The 24,610-nt window shown below is 38.2% G+C and overlaps 1 protein-coding gene across 1 annotated transcript in view; it reads right to left on the bottom strand.

Moving 5' to 3' along the window:
• Positions 1 to 24,610, bottom strand: part of DENND1A (DENN domain containing 1A) — a 228,893-nt gene that overhangs the window by 39,024 nt on the left and 165,259 nt on the right. The window contains exons 14-18 of the mRNA XM_026860635.1: positions 8,086 to 8,187; positions 7,448 to 7,535; positions 6,808 to 6,848; positions 5,007 to 5,078; positions 3,854 to 3,910 (exon numbers count right to left, since the gene is read on the bottom strand). Coding sequence (XP_026716436.1) covers positions 3,854 to 3,910; positions 5,007 to 5,078; positions 6,808 to 6,848; positions 7,448 to 7,535; positions 8,086 to 8,187 — 360 coding nt within the window. The remainder of the gene's footprint in view (positions 1 to 3,853; positions 3,911 to 5,006; positions 5,079 to 6,807; positions 6,849 to 7,447; positions 7,536 to 8,085; positions 8,188 to 24,610) is intronic.

Below are 24,610 nucleotides of genomic sequence, written 5' to 3'. Positions count from 1 at the left end.
TCAAAGCCGTCTGTGACATACCTTGAGTCCACTAACAGACTTTGAATGCAGTTATTCAGATTCAACGGGGAGTACAAGACAGCGAGAGAGATAAAACCACAAACAGGAAAACCGGACTCTCGGATTCTGAACTTCAGAAGGGTGTCAGGGCTCACAAAATATCTACTGCTAAAAGCAGTTCTTCAGCTTGAGAACTGGAAATGACCAAAGAAGTGCAGTGGATCATAGTGCAGGCAGGCCTTCAAAAAGTGCCCGTTCCTGGTACAAAAAGCAAAGCCGGGCAGGGCTGAGCATCCCCCGCTGCGGGATCCACCGCGCCCGCGGGAGCACGGCCCGACCCTCCCGCTGAGGCTGCTGCTGGGGGGCTCCTTGTACCGCCCTGCGCTCCCCAGGTACGACATGTCCCCAGAGACGGGACTCGGGATAAGCCAGCAAGACATTCCTGAAGTAGCTTCAGTTATAGATATTAGTCAGGAACAACAGAAAACACGAGACCTGTCCCTCCCAGACAACAGAAAAATGAGGGAAGAGGTAAAATTACTCATTCCTGGAATAAATTCTCCAGAAATGCAAAAACCTAGCAATGTTTCAGTGACTTTTTAATGAAAAGAAAGTGTAGTTTATGGACATTATTTAAATAAAGAGCTTCCTTTCACCTGAGGAAAAAAGATACTTCATGGATTACAGGCAAAAGAGAATGACAATGCTGATCACACTCTGTAATTATCTCCATACATAAACGGGGCCTCCCCTACCAACTGTCTGTACAGGTGAAATCTTAACTACCAATTTATTTTAAAGGAGGAACTTCAGAGAATCAGTAAGATATATATTTACAGATACGTCGTTTACCCTGTAAGCCAAATAAGGTTTTCTTTTGTTTGAATGCTCATCAATCATTTTTCTAGGGACCTTCTGTAATGGACTACAAATAATGTCTATTAGAACAATAAAAAACACATTCCAGAATATCTAGAAGGATTCTTCAGGTTATTTTATAAACTTCTAAATGAGTTGTTTCTAGCTGTACTGATGATAAAGCACTGACAATAGCCCACTGATAACAGACATTAACTAGAGACACACAGGGCTCTAGTAAGTAAAATAATGTTGAATACATTAACGCCAAGTGCCCAACCATTTATATAAATTGTCTTATCCAGAAGCTTTCAGTAAGTTACATTCTCCTTACTGAAAGTTGAGGACGGTACCATTCATATTCCTCCTTCTTCCTAATTCTATGTAGTTAAGCTTCAAACGAGCCAATAACGGAGTGACTTGACCACCATGGTCCATTTGTGAAATGGAAAAAGCAGCCTTCACGGAAAAAAAAAAAAAAAGGGGGGGGGGGGAAGAAAGAAAGAAAAAGAAAAAAGAAAAAAGTACTGTATCAGATATAAAATAAAGCTACCATGCTGTTTCTATTAACAATTATTTGCTATCACTCATAAGAATCCTCTGAAAACTATTTCTGTTGCTTTGAAATACTGTACCACAAATGAACAAGGGATGGAAATAGAGCCCCATTCAATCTCTACTATCATATTAAAGAAGGACCTTACACACACCACAGTGACCTCTCAACGGGTCAATCCTGCATTTCTCATTTGCAATTCAAACCCAAGACTGGAGCAGACCAAGGGCAAAATGGGCTCTTGATTATATTTAAGAGGTCACCATTGCTATGCAGAGTTGTAGGAAGCAGACCTCTAGCTTTATTGCATTTTTAAATTCTATCTTGTACAGAAGCTGCTCATATTTGGCAGTAAAAACTGGAAAAGGGATGTTTATATTTGACTTTTCCTTACCAGTGGCCTGCATACTTTTTCTATTAATAATGGAAAATAGTATGTTATAATGCAGTGGATAGTAAGTTCACTTTAAAAATAACCTTAGGTTATCCTTAGAAGATGAAAGACTAGCATCCCAAATTTGGCAAAAATTAAGTACTTAATGATGCCAGCATTTCACACAGTTAACATTTGCACATACTAGTAAGTAAACACATGAAAAATACAATGTTTTCACGTGAAAATCAGTGAGGATGCACCGATAGACTTGGCAACAGAGGGGCACAGGCATTTAGATTAAAAATGAGAGTGGCCAAAACAATTTTTGCTATTTTTATCACTTTAAACGGAGTAATACCTCATTTTAGAGTTGTCTTCCTATCTTGCATTCAATATGGAGAAGAAGATGGGATGGAAAAGCACAGCCTTAACGAAGCAAGGAGAGGTAGAGCAGTACATGTCAACTACTCATAGAAATCTTCTAAGCTCTTGTGAAAGCGTATGCTGAACAATCTTACAGAAATGCCGCATCATAAGGAAGGTGAAACAAAATCGGGCCATTTATTTGTAAATGTTATGTGTGGGTTTTTTTAAAAGAACTTTTGCTGCTTGAAGGACTAGGAAGACAACAGTGATAATAATAAAACAAAGCAATGAATGAATGAGATGTTTCTCAGCCTTTGATACAAATGTCACAAGCAAAGCATACAATTATATTAGCATTTAAAATACAGGAAAACAATCTGGTCATTTTACACAGCTCCAACTGCTTTACAAATGCACAAGAGAAGGCCAAACATCTTATTATTCATGAAGGTTATGTCCAGAAGTGAAACACATGGAATTACATAAAAAAATTCCATGTACGAGAAAACTGCTTCATGTTTCCAATGCTCTCCTATTATTAAATGGTCACATACGAAGCAGTAAGTGAAATAAAATAGTGTTAAAAGCATCTGATGCAACTTTATCTTCCTCAAAAACGCCCGGCAATCTGCTAGAGTATTTAGAGAGCGAACAGAATTTGGATTGTACACACAGCTAATTTCATCAGTTCACAACCTGGCTGCACAATAATCCCTCTGTATTAGCAGCGTGTTGACATGTTCGGGCAGATTTCTGTCTGTGCCACAGGAACACGTTTGCAGCGCTATCCTAAGATAATGGTCTAGGGAATTAGAGAAGAAATTTATTGAGATAGCACAGATTAAAAAAAAAAAAACAAACAGAACTACGACGCAACAAACCGAATAAAAATTTCCGACCAAGAACTTCAGTTCTCTTAGCAAGTTACTATCTTGTTTTCCCAAAAGACTCCAATAGCTCTGCTTCATAGAGTAAACAGAATATCTGAAATCAACCTAAGGCAGAGTTAACCGTTCACTCATAAGGTATGCATCAACAGGAGCATACTTCTGGCTTAAAAGCAGCAATTAGTACTGGATAACACATTCTTCGAACACAACTCAGCATTCTTGGAATTGTAATGTTTACAAACAAAGACAGATTTGGAAAACAACAAACAGTTTGAGGCTGGTTTGGTTTTTTTTTTCAGTAATAATTCAGATTTGAAATGAACACCAACTCTCATTTCATTCCTTTGTGCCTCAACTTTGCAGAAGACACTCACGAAACATGTGAGTCCTTTTCCCAGTGACAGACACCGTACTATTTTCCCCAAGAGATTACTGTAGAAATAACAACGATTTGCCATTTGCAAAAAGTTCGCTGCTATTACTGTAGGGAAGATCTTCCAGTTCACATAAAGTCCCCTTCCACAATGCCCCAGCACAAAGGACGGGAGAGGGACCACTCCAAATAGAACACTCAATTTTCTGGCTTTTGTGGGTTTAAGTCAGAGCCTTAATGTATTTGAAGACAATTTTTTTTTGTGTGTCTGTGAATATTTGTAACAGTGTGAAAAATCCAGGACAGCTGGTAATGCATTTTGAAGTGTGCTAACAACACTATATCAAACAGCTTCCTATTGATCACATAATGCTTTTTGTGGCTAAGTATTTCATACATGGTGCTTATACATTTTGAATAAGAACTTCAAGTACCTTTTGCTTCAAGCGGTTTTTCACTTCTTTTATTCCCATTTTTGCATGATCTTTTGCCTGCATGAAAAATTAATTTGTTAAAATCCCCTTCTATTTCCAGCAGTGACTAAGCTTGATTTCAGTGCGTCAAGATTCACCTTCTCTAGTTACTAAAAGTGGCAAAGAAAAAATTGAAACAGGATACTGAAAACATATTAAAACATACAGAAATTTATAAAGACCCCAAACAAACAAAAACCACCCCCACACTCGTTGCAAAAATTTTATTTTCTCTGTTTTGATGCCACAGACATCTTTCATCTCTTTGCACGCCACACCCTTGGTCTTCCCCTTCAGTTATTTATCTTCCCTAAGTTAACTATCAACGGTAACAGTAAGCCTGCAAACTTTCCCCGTGCAGCACTCTGGATGCCAGTTCCATTTAGTAGAGCTGATCTCATCCTACTCATCTCTCTCAGGCTGGAGGAGGGCAGGAGAAAATAAAAAAAAATTGGAATAGTTATCTCAATGCTTTTTGTAGCATTATTTAGTTCTTAAAATTGAGCTTATACGAAATCCTTGGTTGTTTTCTATGTTTTTTTTTTATCTTGCACACTGGAACTGGCAGCTACACATGATAACACAGTAACATACTAGCTGTTTGTTAACAGAACTGAAAACATTTTCATTTAAAGAATAACTCAGTAAGTTGGAGACTAAATAAGCAGGTGTAAGAAATCTCTAGGGAAAATTAATTGACATTTAGAAAAGATGGAAACCATTTGGAAAATGAGAGGATTCCCTTATTTCGATGAAGCTGCAAGCAGAGAAACCTGAGGTAACAATGATTTCCAACAGAGTAATGATGAGATGGTAGAGCTGCTTAGCAGAGCATATAGGCACTATTTCCCAGAAATAGTTCTATGTAATAAATAGAATTTATCATCTATACTTTCAAAAGAAATCACAAGTTCCCATTCTCCTTTGCATTTCAATTATGTTTAAATTTCAAAATTACTTTTCCATTTAAATTTGAAATTTAGATGAATGCGTATTTTAAGTAATTTTGTGAGTCCAATAAAAATGAATATAAGTCTTGAGTTTCATTTGAAAGGTTAAAACAGCATCGTAATTAGACTCTTATCTCAGTAGTAAGCCAGTACTTGATACTTACAAACTTATAGACAGTCTTCATGGCAGGGTTAGCCTTGGTCTTTACTGTATTTAAAATGGCTCCGCTTCCTTTCTGTAATTACAGTAACGATAGAATAAATTTTATCAGAGCTCTTTAAAGCAAACAGCAATCTAAAATCCACCACTCTTAAAATAACAAAGCATCAACTATGCTTATTAGCAGAGCTGACTATTAAAATGGTAAATTTAAAAAACAAGAAGGCAAGTTTTGCAGACAAGCCCCAGTTCTGTTTAATACAGTGGTTTTCAAATGACAAATGTCAGTGTCTCCTAATACCAAGAGCCCTTGTCGTGCAGGTCGTCTCACAAAGCAGCGTCCTGTGACTGTTCCGCTCACCCTCAAGGGCGTCCTGTACGTACGTTGCATTAAAATCCGAAACAAGTTTAAAACAAAAGTTTCCTAACAGACAGGCAATGTCTGGGGCAGAAAATTCTGTTTCAGGAAAGCCGGTACATTTGATCTGAAGAAGCAAGATGGTTTTTTTTAATTTTCCTTTTCACGATCCCTCAAGACTATTTATCAAAAGCATGCTGCCTTTTTGAGATCTGAGTAGTTGATAAAGGGAAAAATTGAGGGAAAATGAAATTTAACTACAGACATAAACATTAATTCTAGAAAAGCTGAATTGCATGTGATGACCATAATAAAAGTCATAAACCAGTAATGTGTCAGAGTAATGCGTTAGTCTGGTCGGTGTTTTATACATCTTCCACACACCATTGACCATGGCTGCACGGTACCTCATTTGATAAATACAGGAGATGGGTAAAATCCAAGGAATAAAATCTTCGATCATTTTATATTTTCTTATTTCAGTGCAAAAATATATTTCCAGAGATCAGATGCAATCAAATGCAAGCAGTTTTAAGATTTACCTTCCTACATGACAATTAATCTTCAACGAAAATTATAAACTAGTGCATTTAATTACATGTATTTTTATACACACACTCAGCTATTTCCCTTAAAATTTTATAATTAATTTGTCATCCTATGTGTGTGTGTGTATATATATATATATATATATTTACCCACCTAACTATATGATGGCATTAAAAAAAATTGTTATAAAATATGCTTAATGCAAAATTATCAAGATAATTTTAAGTCCAGTATTTTGTGTGAAGAACATAATTCCATTCATAACTAGGGCAGTAGGCAAACGGAATGCTGCAGAACTCAATTTTGTCAGAAAACAATCCAATCTTTCCTACAGACTTATAATCCTGAAATATTTTACTTTTCAACACATCACATTTTATGCATCAGAAGAGACATTTAAATTCAGCTATAACAATGTATTATTGTCTAAAAATATTTAAATTTTTATTTTATACAACTAGAGCACTAAACCAAACAGACAGAAAAACCATCCCAAACAGTGCTGTCCCCAATCAGCACTTCACACCGTGTAGCTTTATAAAGAGCTTTTTGGTGCGGCAACTTATCCTTTTCTTTCCTTTTCTATTGATGGAAAGAAAATCCCATTGTTTTCTAAAATGACAACTTATTCCCAGCTGTCTCCAACACATTAAAAACGGGATTCAAAAACTTGGTAATTCCTCTTGTGAGTTTTTTTTTTTGGTGTACTTTTTCTTCTGTTCTTTACTTCATCTGAGAGCACATTAATTTCTCACAACTAAACTCAAGTTGGTCGGAGCTAAACCCTGCAGGAAATGGGCTACTCATGTTCATGAGGACGGAGGTTCACAGGTGTACGGCACTCTACGATGGTCCACTAAGAATCAGACTGGCTGTTGGAAGAATATTGTGTTCTTACCCTTACTGTAGAGAGCCACTGGTGGTACAATTTGTCGCTACCTAGAGAGAATCACAAAAACAAATGAACCATAACTCTGTACCGAATAGAAAACAAGCTAGAAATGTGAAGTGTTGGCACTCAGCGGTTCTCGGAGCACGAACAGTACAATAACAGGAGAACCATCCTTTCCTCTTAATGGAAACACAACCGCCAAAAACAGGTATCTACAATTTTTCTTTTACTTGCTAAAAGTAATTTCTATTTTATAGGGCTTGTCTTTCAGACATCTGAAAACTGATGTGGTTTGGTTTTTGTTTTTTTTTTTAAGATCATCAAGACAAATCCGAGATGGTTCTGGCTAAAGCCTAGGTTTTTCAGCATCCTCCACTGCAAGAACCCTTTCAGTTGTAAGCTATTTAGCCAAGTGGCAAAGCTGAGACTCTGTAAGACTGAACAGACTTTACTCCAACTACGATACGTTACTCAAAGTCCTTGACAAAGGAAAGAACAAAAATTTAAGACACTTCAATCTACAGGGATCACTGCAGCCTCAGGTTATTTAGGTGAGTAACCACAGTGATCCATTACACGTTGATGGCCCACAAACAGTAAGTCAAGAACAATGTCTGAAATGACTTTAAAATACTGTATTTCTTACCTGCATATTCTCCCATATTTATCTCTTCTTCAAAAACATCACTGAAGCCCTCCCCAGAGTTAAGAAGATCCAGACGGCCATCAATGAACTACATCAGCATTAAAAGAGAGCGTAAACAAATCAACCATCCCATCCTTTATCTTTTAAAAAAACCACTTTATTCTGCATTTGCTAGAATAACCCCGATGTTCTTATTGGGAAGGGACTCTACATACAATGAAAATACAACCAAAGCTGGCAAAATATTTACCAATGCAAAAAAGGTATGCTACTTCACTAAAAAGAAAACCAGCATTCGTGTGTTTGTCTACATAGATATATTTTTAGTTTCCCTGAAGCAGTAATATCATGTTTAACAGTAACATGCTTTCTGTACAAAGCTTACAGCAAATATATTGGGTCTAGCTATGCTCAGATCAAAAGTGAGCAGAGACCTTCAGGGGAAAACACCATACACCTCTTAGAACACAGAACGCCTTATCTGGGAGAAGCCATCAAGCAGGAATTAGGCTGCTGCCAGCTACATGAATCTTCCTTATTATGTGGCTGACAGACCAAGGAATACAGAAAAGCCCTCAAACCCCCCCACTTGCATTGATAAAGAATCTGCTTCCACATTAGAGCAATTAAGTCAGTACCTGCTTAAAGAGCTGGAGCTGAATGGCATTCTGAAGAAACTGCCTCATGACAGCGGAACGATGGGACACAAACGTTTCTTCACAAAAAGTGATGGGCTCACCCTGTAGAGTTCAGAGCATTAAACACTGAAAAAGCTTTGTCTGAATCTATCTGAATCCACTGTGTCCATTTTATCTACTTCCCTTTCAAAATAAACAGATAAATAAATCAAGCCTTACGTAACACTGAGGAAACTGCAGTTTATTCCCAGGTTTCAATCATGTGACTGAGAAACAGGCTGGAAACTGGCAAATTGTGTATCACCAAAATAAAACACATTTGCTTTATGCACATTTTGCTGGTGGAAGAACTTTCATCATTCCAAAACCGTAATTTTACTTAATGTCCCCAAAAAATGACACAGAGTCATCTCAATTTTGCATCTTGTGCCAGTTAACCTGCACAAACAAGTCAGGAATGCTTACTCTGCTCTCTCCACAGTTCAGAAGGATTAGACTTCCATGCATTGAATGAGTGAAATTTCCCTTTTTCACAACCTTGTTGGCAAAAGACATAAATTGTTTTGCAGCTCTACTTTTATCTTATTTTAATGAGTTATGTTAATGCTGAAGTCTGCTGTGCATCTGCCATAAGGGCACAAATTTCCTCCACGCTTAAATCTACAAATACTCAATGTAGCAAGCAAATATATGGATTGAATTAAAAACAAGAAACAAGGAATGATAAAATTATATTGATGTATAATTAATACGGAGGCTTTTTCATACTCGTATTAAAACATATTTAGACTTTTCATCAGCTGAGTGTTCAAAATCAATGATAGCAAGAAAGCTTAAAGCATCCCCTTTCAAAGGGCAGTATCATTCCATTTCTGAAAGCTGTTTCTATTAGCACTCTCATTTGCTGTTGGCTGCATAAAGTCAGGATAACGGTCACTAAAACGACTGAGTTCAAAAAACCCTGTGTCACAGCACCGCTTGAGCATCCTGGGTTTTGTCCACCAATTTACATCGGAAGCCACCGTGTGGCCCCAGGACTTCTAATACCTAAATCCTCAAAACTGCGTTGGACAAACCGTGATGAAACTCACATTTCTTAAAATCCACAGGTATTCACCTTTTGCCCTGGGTTCCCAAACTTGTCAATACCTTGGCTACTGAGGTCTGGTCCCACCCCAGAGCTTACCAACCCGAGGGCTGGTATCACTGCTGATTGCCTGTCCTTTGACACAGCTGACCTCGTCACTGGAACTAAATGGTGCAAACAGTTCTATCAGGTTTTAACAGAACTTATGAGGAAGTGAAGGAAGTATTTGGCTTCAAATAATCAGACTGCATGAAGAAAAGTGTAGCTTAGTCCATGATCGGAGAAGTAGTTCACCAGGGGAAGGTTTAGCTTTCATTTAATCCTCACTTGCAAAACACTTGAAAGGAAACAAGCAACCCTTCCTATAATCTACAAGAGTCCAAAATTTCTCCCATGACCAGAGAAGAGTTTGAACAAAGAGAAGCTTCCTCCACTCCCCTGTACATCCAGCACGCCGAGGGCAGCTTCTCTTACAATGGAGCTGTGCACCATTCCAATAAACACACCGATCACAGCTGGGGGAGCCCAGTATTATTATAGCGTTAACACACTTCCTTCCCCAAAGTACTAATGATTGAGTTTGTTCATTAGGTTGATTAGACCTTTTGACTTCTTAAGAGACAATTCAGGCTCAACTGCTGCTAGATGACAGGAAAAACTTTAATCATCAAGGTCAAGCGTGAGCTTTTCAGCTTAGAATGCATTAGTATCTTCCATCCTCCATGACCTCCAGAAGGGTGAGCACACTGTTGCTAACCCCCATCCACAGCTTCATTACAAAAAGATAAGCTGGACAATACCATTTTCTTGACAGACTTAGTTAATTGTAAATTATAAAGCTAATCAGCTCTGCTTTTACTGACAGACGATACTACACGAGGGGACATGCTAAGAACCGCAGATATTTTTGCGAAACGAATGGTCTTGCTCACAAGTAAAACAATTACAGTAACTCATCCCGATAAACCTATCAACTCCTAAACTTGCTGTTTCAACAACCAGAATTTAGGCCTTGATTCATCAACACCATAAATAGCCATTATTCCCCTCTCCACCTCTAAATGCATAACAGAAGCTAAGATACAGCATTGCACAAGCTCTAAACGTGCACACAGTGCGACTCTATAAGGAACCTGATTTGATCGGTAATATTAGATAATTCGCATTGGATCACAATTATTTTTTAATACAAAAATTTACACATTTAAAAGACATTTAATTTGCAATCTTAACCCGAGAAGTAACTTTAAAATATAAGACTAAGACTTAAGACTCCCAGATGCACTGAAAAAATAGGTGCCTTTTCTTTATGCCTTTGCAAATCTCCCTTTATAGGAATATTTTATATTCATGTGGCATAATGAAGTTCATCAGGGCAGCGCTGCTATCTCATGACCCCTTAAAAAGCTGAAAAGTTTCAGCCCACATCTTATCCATTGCCCGCCCTATTTTTAAACTGGAATTCTGTTACATTCGAAAATAATGTTTGAATCTATTTAAGACAGCAAATGAAAAACAAAAGGAGTTTAGGACTTATTTCAGACTGTTCTAGAGTTTCATGAAACCTGCTGCTGTATTTTATGAAGCCGTAACGCAAATTGAAAGATAAAGCTTGATTTTGATTAGCCACGCTGCAAAAAATGTCACCACGATGCCCCATCTTTCAAGGAAGTCACTTTTCCTCACAAAGAACTTTCAGAAGAGAATAAAGGACCTCATGCAGACAGTTACTGTCAGTGAGAGAAGTATCAGACCTGAATTGTCCAACTTGCCACGCTCACAGCGAGGCACCTAACTGGCTACGGCAACAACTTTCACAGTGAATATAAAGAACTAAAAATATGAGGGACGGAAGACAGCACAGATTAGAGGAGGACTTGGAGGAAGGGGCAGAGACAACCACAAATGATACTTCTGGAAAGACACACAGGTGTTAAGATAATTCACGGAAGTCCAACTATTCCCATTGCTGCAAGAGACCAAAGTGTGCATGTGGATAATGGGGCTTTAAAGCCAGCACATGACCGCTGGAGAAAACATTAAGATAATAAAGACAGGGTTCAAGTTAGGTTAACAGTGAGAGTCTCTTGTACAAGCAAAGATTTCACAAAACTGGATTCTAAGGGTAAAAACAAAAAAAAACCCACCACCAAAACCCCCCTTAACAATCCAAACCAGAAGACTTTGTTTAGACAACCCAAAAAGTTATGCCATGGAAGATAGATGCAATCTCTTCTGCATTATCATGGTCAGCATGTGGTGCAGGGTAATGAATTTTGTGCTGCTGTATGCATGCCTTTACCCATGCAGGTGCTCCTTCAAAGCCTGTCTAATAAATACACAAGCCATTAGAGCTGCTCTGTAAACCAGCCACGAAATGAAAAAATGTGGGCGGAATTTAAAGGTGCAGAATAAGATGACAATCTGATAGTCTGCGAGCTGTAAGTCTAGTGTCAGTGTACGACGCAGCAAACTCCCAAATATACAGCAAGAACAATGACATGCAAGAGATTCATATATCAGGGCTTTATTACTACCTAGATGTTGCAAATAACCACATTCTTTACTAAAATTGGTTACGCTGCAAATGACAAAGTAAAGCCTGTAGGGATATTCTAGGAATCATCATCCTTAATTCCATCCAGAATTATAATGTCACTAAGATAGGAGAATGATCTTAGTGATCTGGATATATATGTCAACGTCAGATACACCAGCGACCAAAGCAAGCAACCGCTCTGCAGACCTTTCAAGAATTGTGATTACAACGTCAAGGAAAGATTAGCTCATCACAGCTGAAGAAGGATCATCAGTCAGCCAGCAGGATTCCATAAAGAAAATCTGAAATTGGTGACAGACACCTGATAGGACACTGCCTCGTTCAGCTTGCAATTGCGACGACAAATAACCTCCCCGTAACTAGTACGTACCTTCAGCACAAGAAAGCTCTTTGCATCTGCCTCAGTCATAATGGAATCAAGAAAGCACAGATCAAATACTCTGCATTAAGCAAATGATACCACTGCTTTATTAGCAGTTCAAGATGCTGCTCAGGAACAAAGAAATCATGTGCTCAGAGATTTGACCACACTTCTTCTAAAGAAAACTAAATAAGACTCTACTCAAAAGGAGACTACTACTGCTAAGTGTAATCTTGAGAAGCATTTAAAACCACATGTATTTACCAACACAGACTGTACTGTCCAAACACTGTCTCATGTAAGTGCCCATTTCCATTACCAGTCCAATTTCTGGCTTTTTTTTCCATGTTCCTCACTAGGGTATATAACCTCTGGTAGAGATACATCAAGAGAGAGTATCGCTACCCCCTTTTTAAAAAAAAATAGATTTACAGTATCTATATTTTTTAATAGATATTTTATAAGATTTACAGTATTTTAAAAAAGGCAATTTCTCTAAACTCTCAATCCTTGAAATTAATGGCGAGTTAGAATTTCTGACAGCTGACATTCTGCATGTGATCTGACAACTCCTGAATAAGTTGCAAGGATATCACTGAAGGAGAAATAAAAGGGAGAAAGGCGATTGCAAGTCAGTCAAATCACTGGCACCAACCCTAACACTTCATGACATCAACATCCCCTTCAAAACGTTGTGTGTCAAAACTTAGCTTACACCTGTGCTGCGGATCCCAGCAAGCGGCGCTCAGCGGCGCGGGCATCCCCCTGCCAAGAGCCTTCTCGTACAAAACGTTCCTCGACGGACAAATCACATGAGGTGAGACAGACGTGTTCTGCAGTGCACAAAATAACTTAAACAGCAGGCTTCCCCAAACTCCTAGCTTGGACGTGACTAAATCGTCACTGAAGTGTTTTTTCTGATTGTACTACAAAAGGAGTAGACGGCGCCTCGCACTGACAAAAGAAAACAGGAAAAGCTTGCAGATACGGAGCCGTTTGTGGTTACTGGCTTTCATCCAGTTTTCGCACGTAGATATTGGAAGTTAATACATTTCAAAATTTTACCTTGTAAGCATTCTCAAAATTCTTACGTAATTCTCTTTATGAAACTAGATACCAACTGGAGCTCTGAGTTAGACCACAGGAAAAAAAGTAGATTCACATCAACAAACACATTCTTGGCCAAAACCCAAATAAAAGTGTCCTCAGAAAGGGCACAGATCTGTTTCTTACAACCAGTGAAAATACCATTAATATTTACCGACAGGTCATTCACTAGGATGAAGCAATTTACACACACAACTCAATTTTAAATGTGAAATTATACTACGCAGATATTCAGACTTCATCAAAATCTTTTTAAATACTAATCAGAACTCTATGGCCGGTGTTTCTTTTAGAACCCTAGGAATGCATTGAGCTGTAATCACTTCTACAACATCCAAAACACCTTCAGATCAAAAAACATTAGGTGTATTATAACTACTGTGAAACTTTTGTAGGAAAAAAATACAGGATAAAATTTATTTACATTAAAATATTGTAGGAAAACTGGCTCGGATACTGACAGCTTCAGTGAAAGTTCAACAACGCCTCTTTACACATTATTTCAGACAGTCATATCCAACACCATCCCAGGATTTGAACAACTTTGCACAAAGCCAACTTCAAAGAAAAGATGAAACTAAAAAAACCCCACATGTAACTGGAAAAAATTTACCTGTCACAGCAATGTTTTTGCTTCTCCTTTCAAATTCTTTTAGTTTATTAGGATACCTGGCATATTCATGTTAGACCAAGTAAAATGACACATACTGATATTCACAAATAATGAAACCACTTTGCTGTAATAGAGCAAGCCATCTTTCAAAGTGTTTACGTGGCTAATTCAAGCCATCACCTGCCCCGATTCCTGAATCACCCACATCAGCCAGGCTTTTTCTCTTCCTAAGCAAGTGATACAGCCTCATGTCTCTAGAACTCAAGCAACAAACCTGGACGATAAAGTGCAAAGAAGCCAGTGAAAAAGCATTTAGGGCTGGGGGGGGGAAAGAAAAAAGAAAAAAAAAAAAAAAATCACCATTTCACAGATCAAGAATAGAGGCATGAAAATAATAAGTAACTTGTACACGGTCACAAAAGTCTCTGGCAGAGCCGGGGAAAAGAACCGAAATTTCTTTAATCCCTGTTCAGCACCTTAAATACAAGGCTATTCTTCCTCTTCCTACTTGATATTGTGTCAATGCATGAGTGTAGGTGTTGAAAGACTAACAAAAGAAAAGTAATAGTATGGTATTATGAGCTGAGAAACCTAATCTTTATCAGATACAGCAAATCTCTATGATGCTGCCTGCACTAGGAACTCTCTCTTTGTCCTGAATACGCTTTAAATTACTGGTATAATGTGTACTGTATATTGTTCCACTCTTATATTTATTCCACAAAAACCCCTGTGGCCTGCATGCGATTTTATCATTAGCTGGCAAGGTAATTTCAGGGCCTGGTTCTGCAATCATTCCATGAGCAATACTCCCATTGAAGCTTAGTATGTTCTGCATGCAAAGCAGCTACCAATTCAGGATCCCTATAATAAAAAGGCCTTTTTCCATTTTAACTATTGTGGAACATTAGTGACAATACAAAAAAGGAGAAAAATTACAGTGCAATTCTTTATACGAGTTATTTTATACTACGACAGAATATAAAAGTGTACTTGGAAAAACAATCTACACATTTCCTATGAGATAAATGACAAGCTTTTTTTTTGTTTTGTTTTGTTTCATTTATTAAAACTCAATAGAACACAAAATATTTTGTTACAATAGGAAGAAAAAAAAAAATCTCTGCAAAAACAATGATTGGCCAAGATTTAGAAATGACCAATATGTTAATATTTTGCTTTCTTTTGATTTCCTAGATACATATAGAAAGCTAAAACTCATCCGTATCAAGCAAGCTTCCAGCATTCACCCAAGTAAATATATTGAAAATATGTTTTTGTGCAAGAAGTATGAGACTCCTTTGTATCATGATCCCCAAAAAGACATTGAATAAAAGAGTTATTTTCAAGATTGAAATATTTTAATACAGTGCTTAGACACTAACATAGATGCAGAAGGAGAATAAACCGCTTTTAACTTCACTAAAGCAATGTGAGAGAAGCTTTAGTCATAAAGGTAGGTCATATCCCACTCTCTTAGCTCAGTAACAAAACCCCCGTCTCTATAAATAAAATTGATATAATGGAATTAAAGTTCAAATTTTCACTGAGTTAAGAGACATCTAGTCTCTGGTAGATAAACTAATGCACAAGATACAAGATAACATGACACGCAATGCCACCTCCTTCATACAGTATCTGGCAAGTGCTATTACCGTAACAGAACCCACCGAGGTTTGATTTGTCGTCACGTCACGCCGCTCGGTAATTTGGCGTGGAAGCCTCAACTATTGCCATGAAAAAACACAGCTAGAAAAGAAGTCATTTTAGAGAAGGAATTTATCACGTCCCCTGGGAGAGATAACCAAAGGCACTGGATTAGGAACACCAGAAAAAGGTTTCATTCCTTTCCGTTCGAGTCACGTAACGGTCTCTGGGGAAACCTAAGTGGTCAATGATTAATACATAAATGCATGCACACATAGGCTCGCTCTGGTTATTTATCATCTAGGTGAGATTCTGAATCAGTAACCTATGGCACTAGACTCTTAAAGATGCAACAGCATCCGTTCCTGGCAACAACTGGAACTTGCCGCACCGAACACTTGCTTCTATACTGCTCAATACAGAGCATTAGTGTAGGTCAGTCCAAAAAGTTCTGGGAAAAAACCCTAAGAAATCAAGCCCACAACCACTCAGGATGCTTCTCCTCACAGGTGGAAAAAAGCAAAATAAAGCATTTCCCCTTTAAAATAAATGACAACTCTTCATTCTCCCTTTACCATTTTCTCTTTGTTTGTCAGAAGGAGGCTCAGATGTTACCACATGAGAAGGCAAGGCACAGGAAAAAGCCACATTAGTATAATCACGAGAACTGTGCTCCTTTTCAGTTACTTCTAACAGAGCTGCTCAATCACTGGCACTAAATTAAGCTCTTTCTCCTGTGTCACAACAGGTTGAGGATCCTGCCATATTAGAAAACAGAGTTTTTTTTATAACTTAGGTTTGATTTTATTTCCCCAGGCTCTCCTCTACAACATCTCACTTCTTGCAGTTTTTATTCAAACCCTTTTAAAAGAAAAAAAAAAAGAAGAAAGAAATCCAGCCTCAGAGACTGAGAACGCTGTGTCTCGCAAACATTTCTTGCAAGATATGTAATCGGTCTCAGCCCCCTAATTCCTTCCTGGTATATTCATGAAGAGAAAGTTGCATCCAAGTGTGAGGATGGAAAAAAAAAAAATATAAGCAGATTTTTCCTTTTGCCACTTCCCCCACAGGTTTTGCTCAACCCATGATGGAGCCACCAAAGGGAATCTGCTCCGTGCTCCGGCAAGCCCACAGCTCGCACACGCGAAGCTGAGCTCCGCAGCAAGTGTAATTATTTAGTGTTTGGCCGCGTGACTCCTCCCAACTCCCATTATATCACCTACATATTTTTGACATGGAAACCATGCAAAATTTCTGAACTCTTTTGTGAGGGGGGGGAAATGCCATCTAATTAGACCACATGTGCAGAGAAGCATCTGGCTCAGAGCGCAGCAGTTTACACGGCTCCTCGAGTTGTCGTGGAGACAAGCACATGACCCGCTCAGAGCTGAAACTCTGGGGCACGGATCCAGATGCACTTCTAACATATTCTGACAGAGAGCAGATGGGCAGATATTTGCTGGGCCAAAAATGCCAACTCTGCTCCCCTCCAGACCCACATGCCCTCAATGATAATTTTTATCTTGTAAAAGTCCTTCTCATCTGTCCTAGAACCTCAGGCTTTCTCACCTAGGAAACAGAACTGAACCTGCCAAGATTTCACTCAGTTGAATCCACAAACGTCAATCCTATTTATGTAATAGTTATATGGAGCACTAACAATTGACAAAACTTTATCCAAATATTGGAAAAAAAAAAATCACTCATTTTGATGGTTTATTTTGTCATTTGTAAATGGTGTTCATGTAAAAAGGAACGTGAATTTCTGTGACTCGCACAGTGCATTATTACATCTTGGTTGGGGAGGCTTGATGCTGTTTGAATTATTAATAAAATAAAACAAACTTTACTCTAAATATTCATAGGAATTGCTAATAATGATATCTATTATGGGCGTGACCTCACAGCTTTGAGACCCTATTTTCAGTTTCTTAATATTCTTTCAACTGTATAAATACATGTTTTCTGTTCCAAATCCTTTTAAACTTTAATGATATTGTTCAAATAGCTCAGCATCCTGCTAAGGACACCTTCAAGGGAAACAAAGTTGACTAAAACGTACCGATCTCACAACTTTGGTTGAGAAACCCTATCCCTCTACACAGGCACTGAACATGCCTTGCAGGAGATACACGATCTTCTTATTTTATTCATTTTAGAAAATTGAACTTCCAGGGGAAAAAAAACCCCTTGGCTCAGTCTCCCTCAGAAAGAACCACAACTTGTGACTGCAGTTGTCTGCAGACTCCGAGCACCCTACAGCCCAAGATTTTCTCCGCGATTGCCTCACCTGCTGCAATGCCGGGCCAGAAGCCGAGCAAGGCAGGTGAATAAGCACAGAACAACAGTAACAGAACCCACCACCTGCTCGCTGCATCCTCAAGAAAGCTGACGGCTCCGCAGGCCTGGATTACATCCTGGCCAGTGCCACCGAGTGCCGACGTCCCGGACACCACCTATTTCACAAGAGGCACTTCCCGCTGAAAATTCAACAAAGCTGGCTAGTTGAAAAAGTTACTACAACCAGCAAAGTATTTGCACTGAGAAATTAGCATTGTGAACTTTCCCTATCAAAAACTAGCACTGGCTTGAGTTGCCTTTTGAGCTAATTTGATAAACGTACATACACATTTGCTCTGTGTGGGCACAATCACTCGGACTGAAGAGCACATGTGAAAATGCTACACAGCTATTTTAGCATTAAAACAAACAAACAATAAACCACAATGTTATCAAATGTCAAGCAATTCAAACACTAGAATGTAGTATTTACCAATAATTGCTGCAGTCAAGAATCACACCAAAACACTTCATTAGCTCAGTTATTGTCTGCTACGCATTGATTACTACATGCATATTTTTCCATATTTTAATTTTAGCAGTACGAAATCACATTGCTCCAAACGCAAAAGTTGCTCATTTAAAGAATGAAACTCGCCAAGCAGCGCTCTTAGTTCTGGTAATGCGCTATTTGACATGCAACAGCAAGTTCTACTCATTTTTCAGGGTTAAGCAAAATACTCAGGAACTTTTAAAGTATTTTTGTCACACACGAAAAAAAAAACCAAAAAACAACTCCACACAGAACACACCCAACGTTATTAAGCATAAAATTTTTGAGTGCTTAGATGTTAACCCTATATAAACACTTTCAAAGCTTGAAAACAATTCCTAAGGTGCTAAAGAGTTAATACTTAGTACTGTGGTCACTGTAAATAAGCACAATTTCAGCTAAGCAGTACTGCTGTCAGACACAAGGCTTTGCAGGTGTGGGCAATAATTAAAGGTTTCAGCACATCTACCTGGGTGAAGTATTTTTGCCTCCTATTCCAAGGAGGAAGCCCTCTCTGTGGAGAGCAGAAGAGCTCATTAATGAGGCTAATTAGGTGTAAAGGGGGTAGAGTCTGGCATCAGCTGCAGCTTATAGTAGCTAATCATTAAGCTCTGTAATCTCTACCCCAGAACAGCAGATGATCATGTTCCTAGGTGACTGATGTTGCTAAGAAAATTTCCAGCACCTGAGTACCTGACCAAATACTTTTTGGTGAGGCTAAAAATTCCCTTAACCCTCCGCATGCCAGACAGTGGAGTCAAAATAATTTCTTCACTCATCCATTTTCTAACAAGGGATATCCAAAGAGATTTGAACTTGGCATGGGGTCTGTAATGTGATTTATTTCAGAATCTTAAAAAAAAAAAAAAAAAAAAAATAGGCCAGTAAAAAACGGTTGGTGGAGCAACATGCAAGACAACTACAGGTATGAACAATAATGCTAGAGCAAGAGTGATCACATATACCTCCTAAAGGTTTGTGAGTTCTCCTTGCAATTTCTTTGCATAAAATAGTGAGGATAGTTACAATACCACAGGGATGAAAGCCTTGTTAATAAATATGTAAAATAAGGATTTCATTGTACTCATCTAATTTGAAATGAGAAAAAGGACATAATTTCCATGGAGAGAGAATACATGAAAGCAGAGCTCAGCCTGGAACTTGTTTTGTAAAATGAATTGCAAGAATGGCAAACTATTCCAGCACCTCAACATGAATTTTTGAGTTGATCAGGCAGAACAGACCCTTTACTGGCAACCTGCTACTGTCCTTTTTTTTTTCCTCCAACTGAAGCAGCAGATTTGAATCAAAAATTTTTAGATTCCATTCAAATTCAAGAATAGATTATTTTTCTACTGCAATTATTTTAGTGCCTGATGGTACGGCTTGCAGTAGATCTTTGAATTACTTGTGACTGAATACTAAAGCAAAATCTCTAAAGCACCTTAGTTATAACTTGAGTTATTACAAGTGGTACATTTTAAAAGGTGTATTTTCATACTGACCAAGAAACCAAGCTGCAATTCTGTATAGGTCACCAGATTGCAAATATGATTAAATCAGCGTATTTAGCTCATCCTTGATGTCACCGGAATGAAAAAAAAAACCCAAAACACCTCAGTTTCCTCTGTTTCTGTTTACTAACTGAAAAGTTTAAGGATTAAAAAGAAAAATGCCTTGCAAAATCAGAAAGATGAGCAAGTACCACTGAAATAATAAAGGCTCAAGTGTATTTAATACATAATACAAGCTCCCTTGTCTCCACGTTACCTGTGGACTTGAAGACACACATATTAAATAACACGGGCTGCTCAGGGGTAGCACTGGCTCTCATTATAATCGGGGATATGGAGGCATCAAGATCAACTACTGGTAATCCAAGACTACTCTTAACATCAATAGAAAAAAATCTCCAGTAATAACTGGCACCTTCTCTTACAACCATACAGAAGTCATTTGAATCGGATGATTTAAATGCTTTGTAGCCAGCATTACATTATTTTTAATAATTCTGCAGATATACCATAAAGACAAAAATCCATCAGGTAATACGGGTTTCCACAAGAGCCTTGAGATAAGCCCCCTTTCCCCAGCACTGAACACACTGCAGCTGTAACTTCCCCTCTAGAATGACATGGGTACAAGAAGTTTTCAGAAAGTGCTCAGTGCCAAAGGTGTTTCTTAAACAGAAACATCACCTCTTCTGAAAGACAACTGTTATCAAAATACCTCAGAATGCCTGAAATGGAGATGGGAAGAACCTTGTCCACTCAGCATCTAAAACAAGTCCTCGCTTTTTCTTTTTTACCTTATTTTATGACAAGTTACATAATTCTCTAGCAACGTATCGTTTCTAGTGGTTGATACCCAAATATAGAATAAAGAAGAAAAAAACAAAGGTAAGAGAGGAGTTGAAAACAACAGTTTTGGAACACAAGGGCCGTATCGGATCACACAAACGGGCCATCTGCCGGGTGCTCCGTCTCCAGTGCAGCCACAGGTAGATGTTCAGGAAAGACCAGGAAGGTAAAAAAGCCTGAATAGTTATTTCTCTCCTCAGACTCTAGCAGACCGAGATCTTCAGCTCAAAAAATTTACTGGGTCTGCTGTTGCTTGTGTATGAAATAAACCCAAAGAGAGGTCTCTCCCAAGAATCTCTCCCCAATCTCCCCCCAAACCAACACAGACTTCCTCAGTATCACTCAATAAAGTGCTTGGCAGGATTACTGCCTATGTACAAATAATAGTTGCTTCTCAGTTTATTTTTGAAACTTACGTAAAAGCTGTTACAAACCTCGCTCGACTGTCTGAGCTTTTTTTTATACTGGAAGAGACAATGAGAAGTTACTCCCTGTCCTCCTTCAAATTGTCCGGGAGAGCTTTCCCTGTTAGTAATGCCACGAAACTGTCCCAGACTCACAGTACCAAATAATCAGATTAGTCATTTTATGGGGGGAAATGTGCATCGGTGTCTGTAAGCGAGAGGTACGTGTGTTCAGCAATCGGGGTAAGTACGTACAAGCGTCTGAATTAAAGAGAGGAAAGGGTAAACCAGAACTCTACTGCATTTTAGTCAGCGCTAACAAACTTTGTTTCCCTGACGTCTAACTCACCACCACAATCATACATGTCCCAAGTTGGTCTGCAGAGACAAGAAAAACTGCTCAGAGGAGCGATCCCAAGATTTGGCACTCTTTCTGCATTGTTTTAATGTTCCTGACAAGTGCTCCATTGTTTCTTAGCCATGTACACACTTGGTTTCAGTAATTAGCTGTCAGAGCGGGCCCAACAGCAACTTCGTATTGTCTGCTCAAGTCGGATTAATGAAATGCAATCCACTCCCCCGTCCTGAGCGTGTATCTGTGATTGCGTTAAACAGAGAGCCTGGGGACAGCAGCGAGCTTCAGCTCCCCAACACGGCATCAGGATCAAGCACGTTAATCCATTATTTCTTAGGGATTTGACAACCAATTAATATTACAGGGCCTCCTATCCAGCAATAAGGACTGATGATCGAATTATTTTTATTTTTTTTTTAAGCGTAAAGAGTGACTTTCCAGGCTCTGGGACATCAAAGCAAAAGCTGCACATAACATTTGTGAACACAACACCCTTGAAGGCAGTAAAGCAAGAACTGCAGGTTGCAGCACTGCAAAAGTAGTTTTTGTATTTAAAGATTCATCATCTGTACGCTCAAACCAAAATGTAGAATACCTGGTGTATAAATGAAATAAAACTCAAGATCTTTATCAAATACATCAGCTTTTAAGACTTTTTATATGACTATTCAAATCAACGCTCCCAAAGAATACAAAATGCAATTGATTACTTCTGGTTGTAAAATGATAGATGTCCAGTCAAGTCATATGTAATTTTCTCCATTTTCTGTTCCATGCTCTCCATCACCAAAGATTTTTCCAAAGAACAGAATTTGGACACGATAAAAAGCAAGAGAAGCACGTAAGGGAAGTATCCTGGGGGTATAATACTCTTCGGAAAACTTTCAGGTCAGTTACGACTGCAAAATTGCTGTTAAAATTTAATTAAAATTGAGCACAATAAGCTGTGACAAGATAATGGATGGGAAACATAGCTTTAGGGCAGAGAGAGGATATCTAGAACTCTGGCTAGATGTGATGTTTTATTTTTGGTTGTGTTTAGCAACTATTCTTGAGAGTTCTGAAAGGCATCTTAATTATAATGATGTACAGAAATTCACAGAAAAGAACAGCACTGCATTTCAGTTATCTCAAGATCTGTAACATATGCCAAATAAGTAAGAGATTTTTAGGACTCCAGTACCATCTAGTCCTTAATTTCATTCATGTTCACACCACGTCAATGAACACTCTTTTTCAACTCAAAAAGCCCCTGCAAGCCCCTCCCAAACCAAGTATTTTGTGAATTATCTGTAAATAAAATTATTTCCTCACACAAGTAGAAATTCTTTGAATATAATTTACCTCCATAGTTGAAGGTAACAATCAAATCCGGCGGCACAGACTTGAAGCAAGAGTAGTCAAAAGCCTTGGGAATGACTTCGACTTGGGGAAATCAATAGCCCTTTATCGGAGACAGCTTCTTTGCTCACCCTGGAAACTCATTTTAAGGGAGCTGGAATGCAATTTATTCGACACGTAAAGAAGAACACATGATTAAGTGACATTTGGAAGAGAACACATACTCCAAACACTAGCTTAAAATCCCCAAATGAGGGGACGCAACATATGTATGTTTTTAAAATTCTGATCAAGAAGTCCTCCCGATTAATTGGAAAGCCACTGCTCCCAAACAGTATGTATTTATAGCTTCATAGAGATGTTGGGGGAAAATATTTACATACCTGTTACGACTAAAAATTATTTACCTTAAGCATGAACTTCTTTGATTAGATTCAGCTTCTGTAACAAATAATTTAGAAGAATCTACCACGTTCTGAATAATGCTGGTTAGTCGCTTTTCACTCCCGTTACTACACTGACAAAGTATAAACAGCAGAGCCCAACACCATTACTTGCTCCCGTCCCATGGAGACTGTAACTCATCTCACATGATTTTATTACCAGAGACACAGCAGCCATTCAATGTTTTTTAAATTTTAGGCAAGAAATTAAGGTAAACGACAGCATTCCCGTTCTCTGACTGCAAGTGTTGAGTATAAAATGTTCTTGTATGTAAGAAGAAAGCATCTTTAGATAAAAGCATTATTTATTTTTCCTGTATTCTTAATGGAGAGCATGTAATAAGTTATCAGTTGACAAACGGGAGATGAGCTTTACCTACACAAGTACAGACGGATCCTGAAGAAAGGCAAACTAATCACATTTGTAATCCTTACAAATTACTTTCGTTTTCACCATTAATCCTCTCTAAGAAAAAAACATTCTAGAGATACAGATTTTAACTACTGGAGAGCTTCACCAGTAATAATTCTTTGATATATCTTTCTCTTCATTAAACAGCAGGAGTAAGCAATGCACATCCATCATTTACAGCTTTTAAAGTGCCTTCAGAGCAAAACCATGCCACCTGCATTTCCACGTTACTTTTAAAATCCTAGGAGAAGTTACCGAGTAATACTCAATGCCAAACAGGATGCTTGAAGAGAGTAACGTCAATAACAAGTTTTACACTTTTAGAATCCACAACATATATGCCTGTATATATAAAACGGGCATATACATACCCACAGGAGATCTGATAGAAAATTTCTTATTCTATAAACCACAAAACTAAACGCTGCATCAGAAATTATTCAAAAGAGAGCTACACTTGGACACAAAAGTAACCTTTAAGGAGTTAAAATGTCCTCAACTACAAGTCAAGTTGAAACTTATTTAATTAGGTTCTGTATTTGAAAAAATGAAATAAATTCTTTCATTAACTAAACCAAACTCCCTTAAAGGCAACAATATGTTCCCCCTCTGTCAGGACAGAGCGCAATGAAATCTTTATTTTAATTGGGGTTAGCTAAGGGGCCATTTGGCTTCAGATGCTTTGTTTATCAGCCCTAAGCTTTACAGCTTAGCCAGTACTTGAAATATTTTATTACAGAATGATTTAATTTTAAAAAAAAAAAACAAACCCAAACCACCCAACATACACTCTTCCAAGTAGTTTTATATAGAGACGATTTTTTTAAGTGTGCATTTTGAAAACTGGAAGTCCAAGTGAAAGGTATTTGAACAGAAAGCGCTGATTTCCTTTTGCATTATTGCGACATAGGTCTCCTTTATAAATGCCCTGTTCTAATGGTTTCTGCATCATGCCCTTCCCTAAGCAACCCCGCAAAGATGCATCTGCAGAACAATGGCTCT

The sequence above is a fragment of the Athene cunicularia genome, assembly GCF_003259725.1.
Source record: "Athene cunicularia isolate RWA chromosome 17 unlocalized genomic scaffold, athCun1 chr17_part1, whole genome shotgun sequence".
Classification (NCBI taxonomy): Eukaryota; Metazoa; Chordata; class Aves; order Strigiformes; family Strigidae; genus Athene; species Athene cunicularia.
The sequence above is the reverse complement of the archived record's forward strand: the minus strand, read 5'-3'. Positions and strand labels throughout refer to the sequence as shown.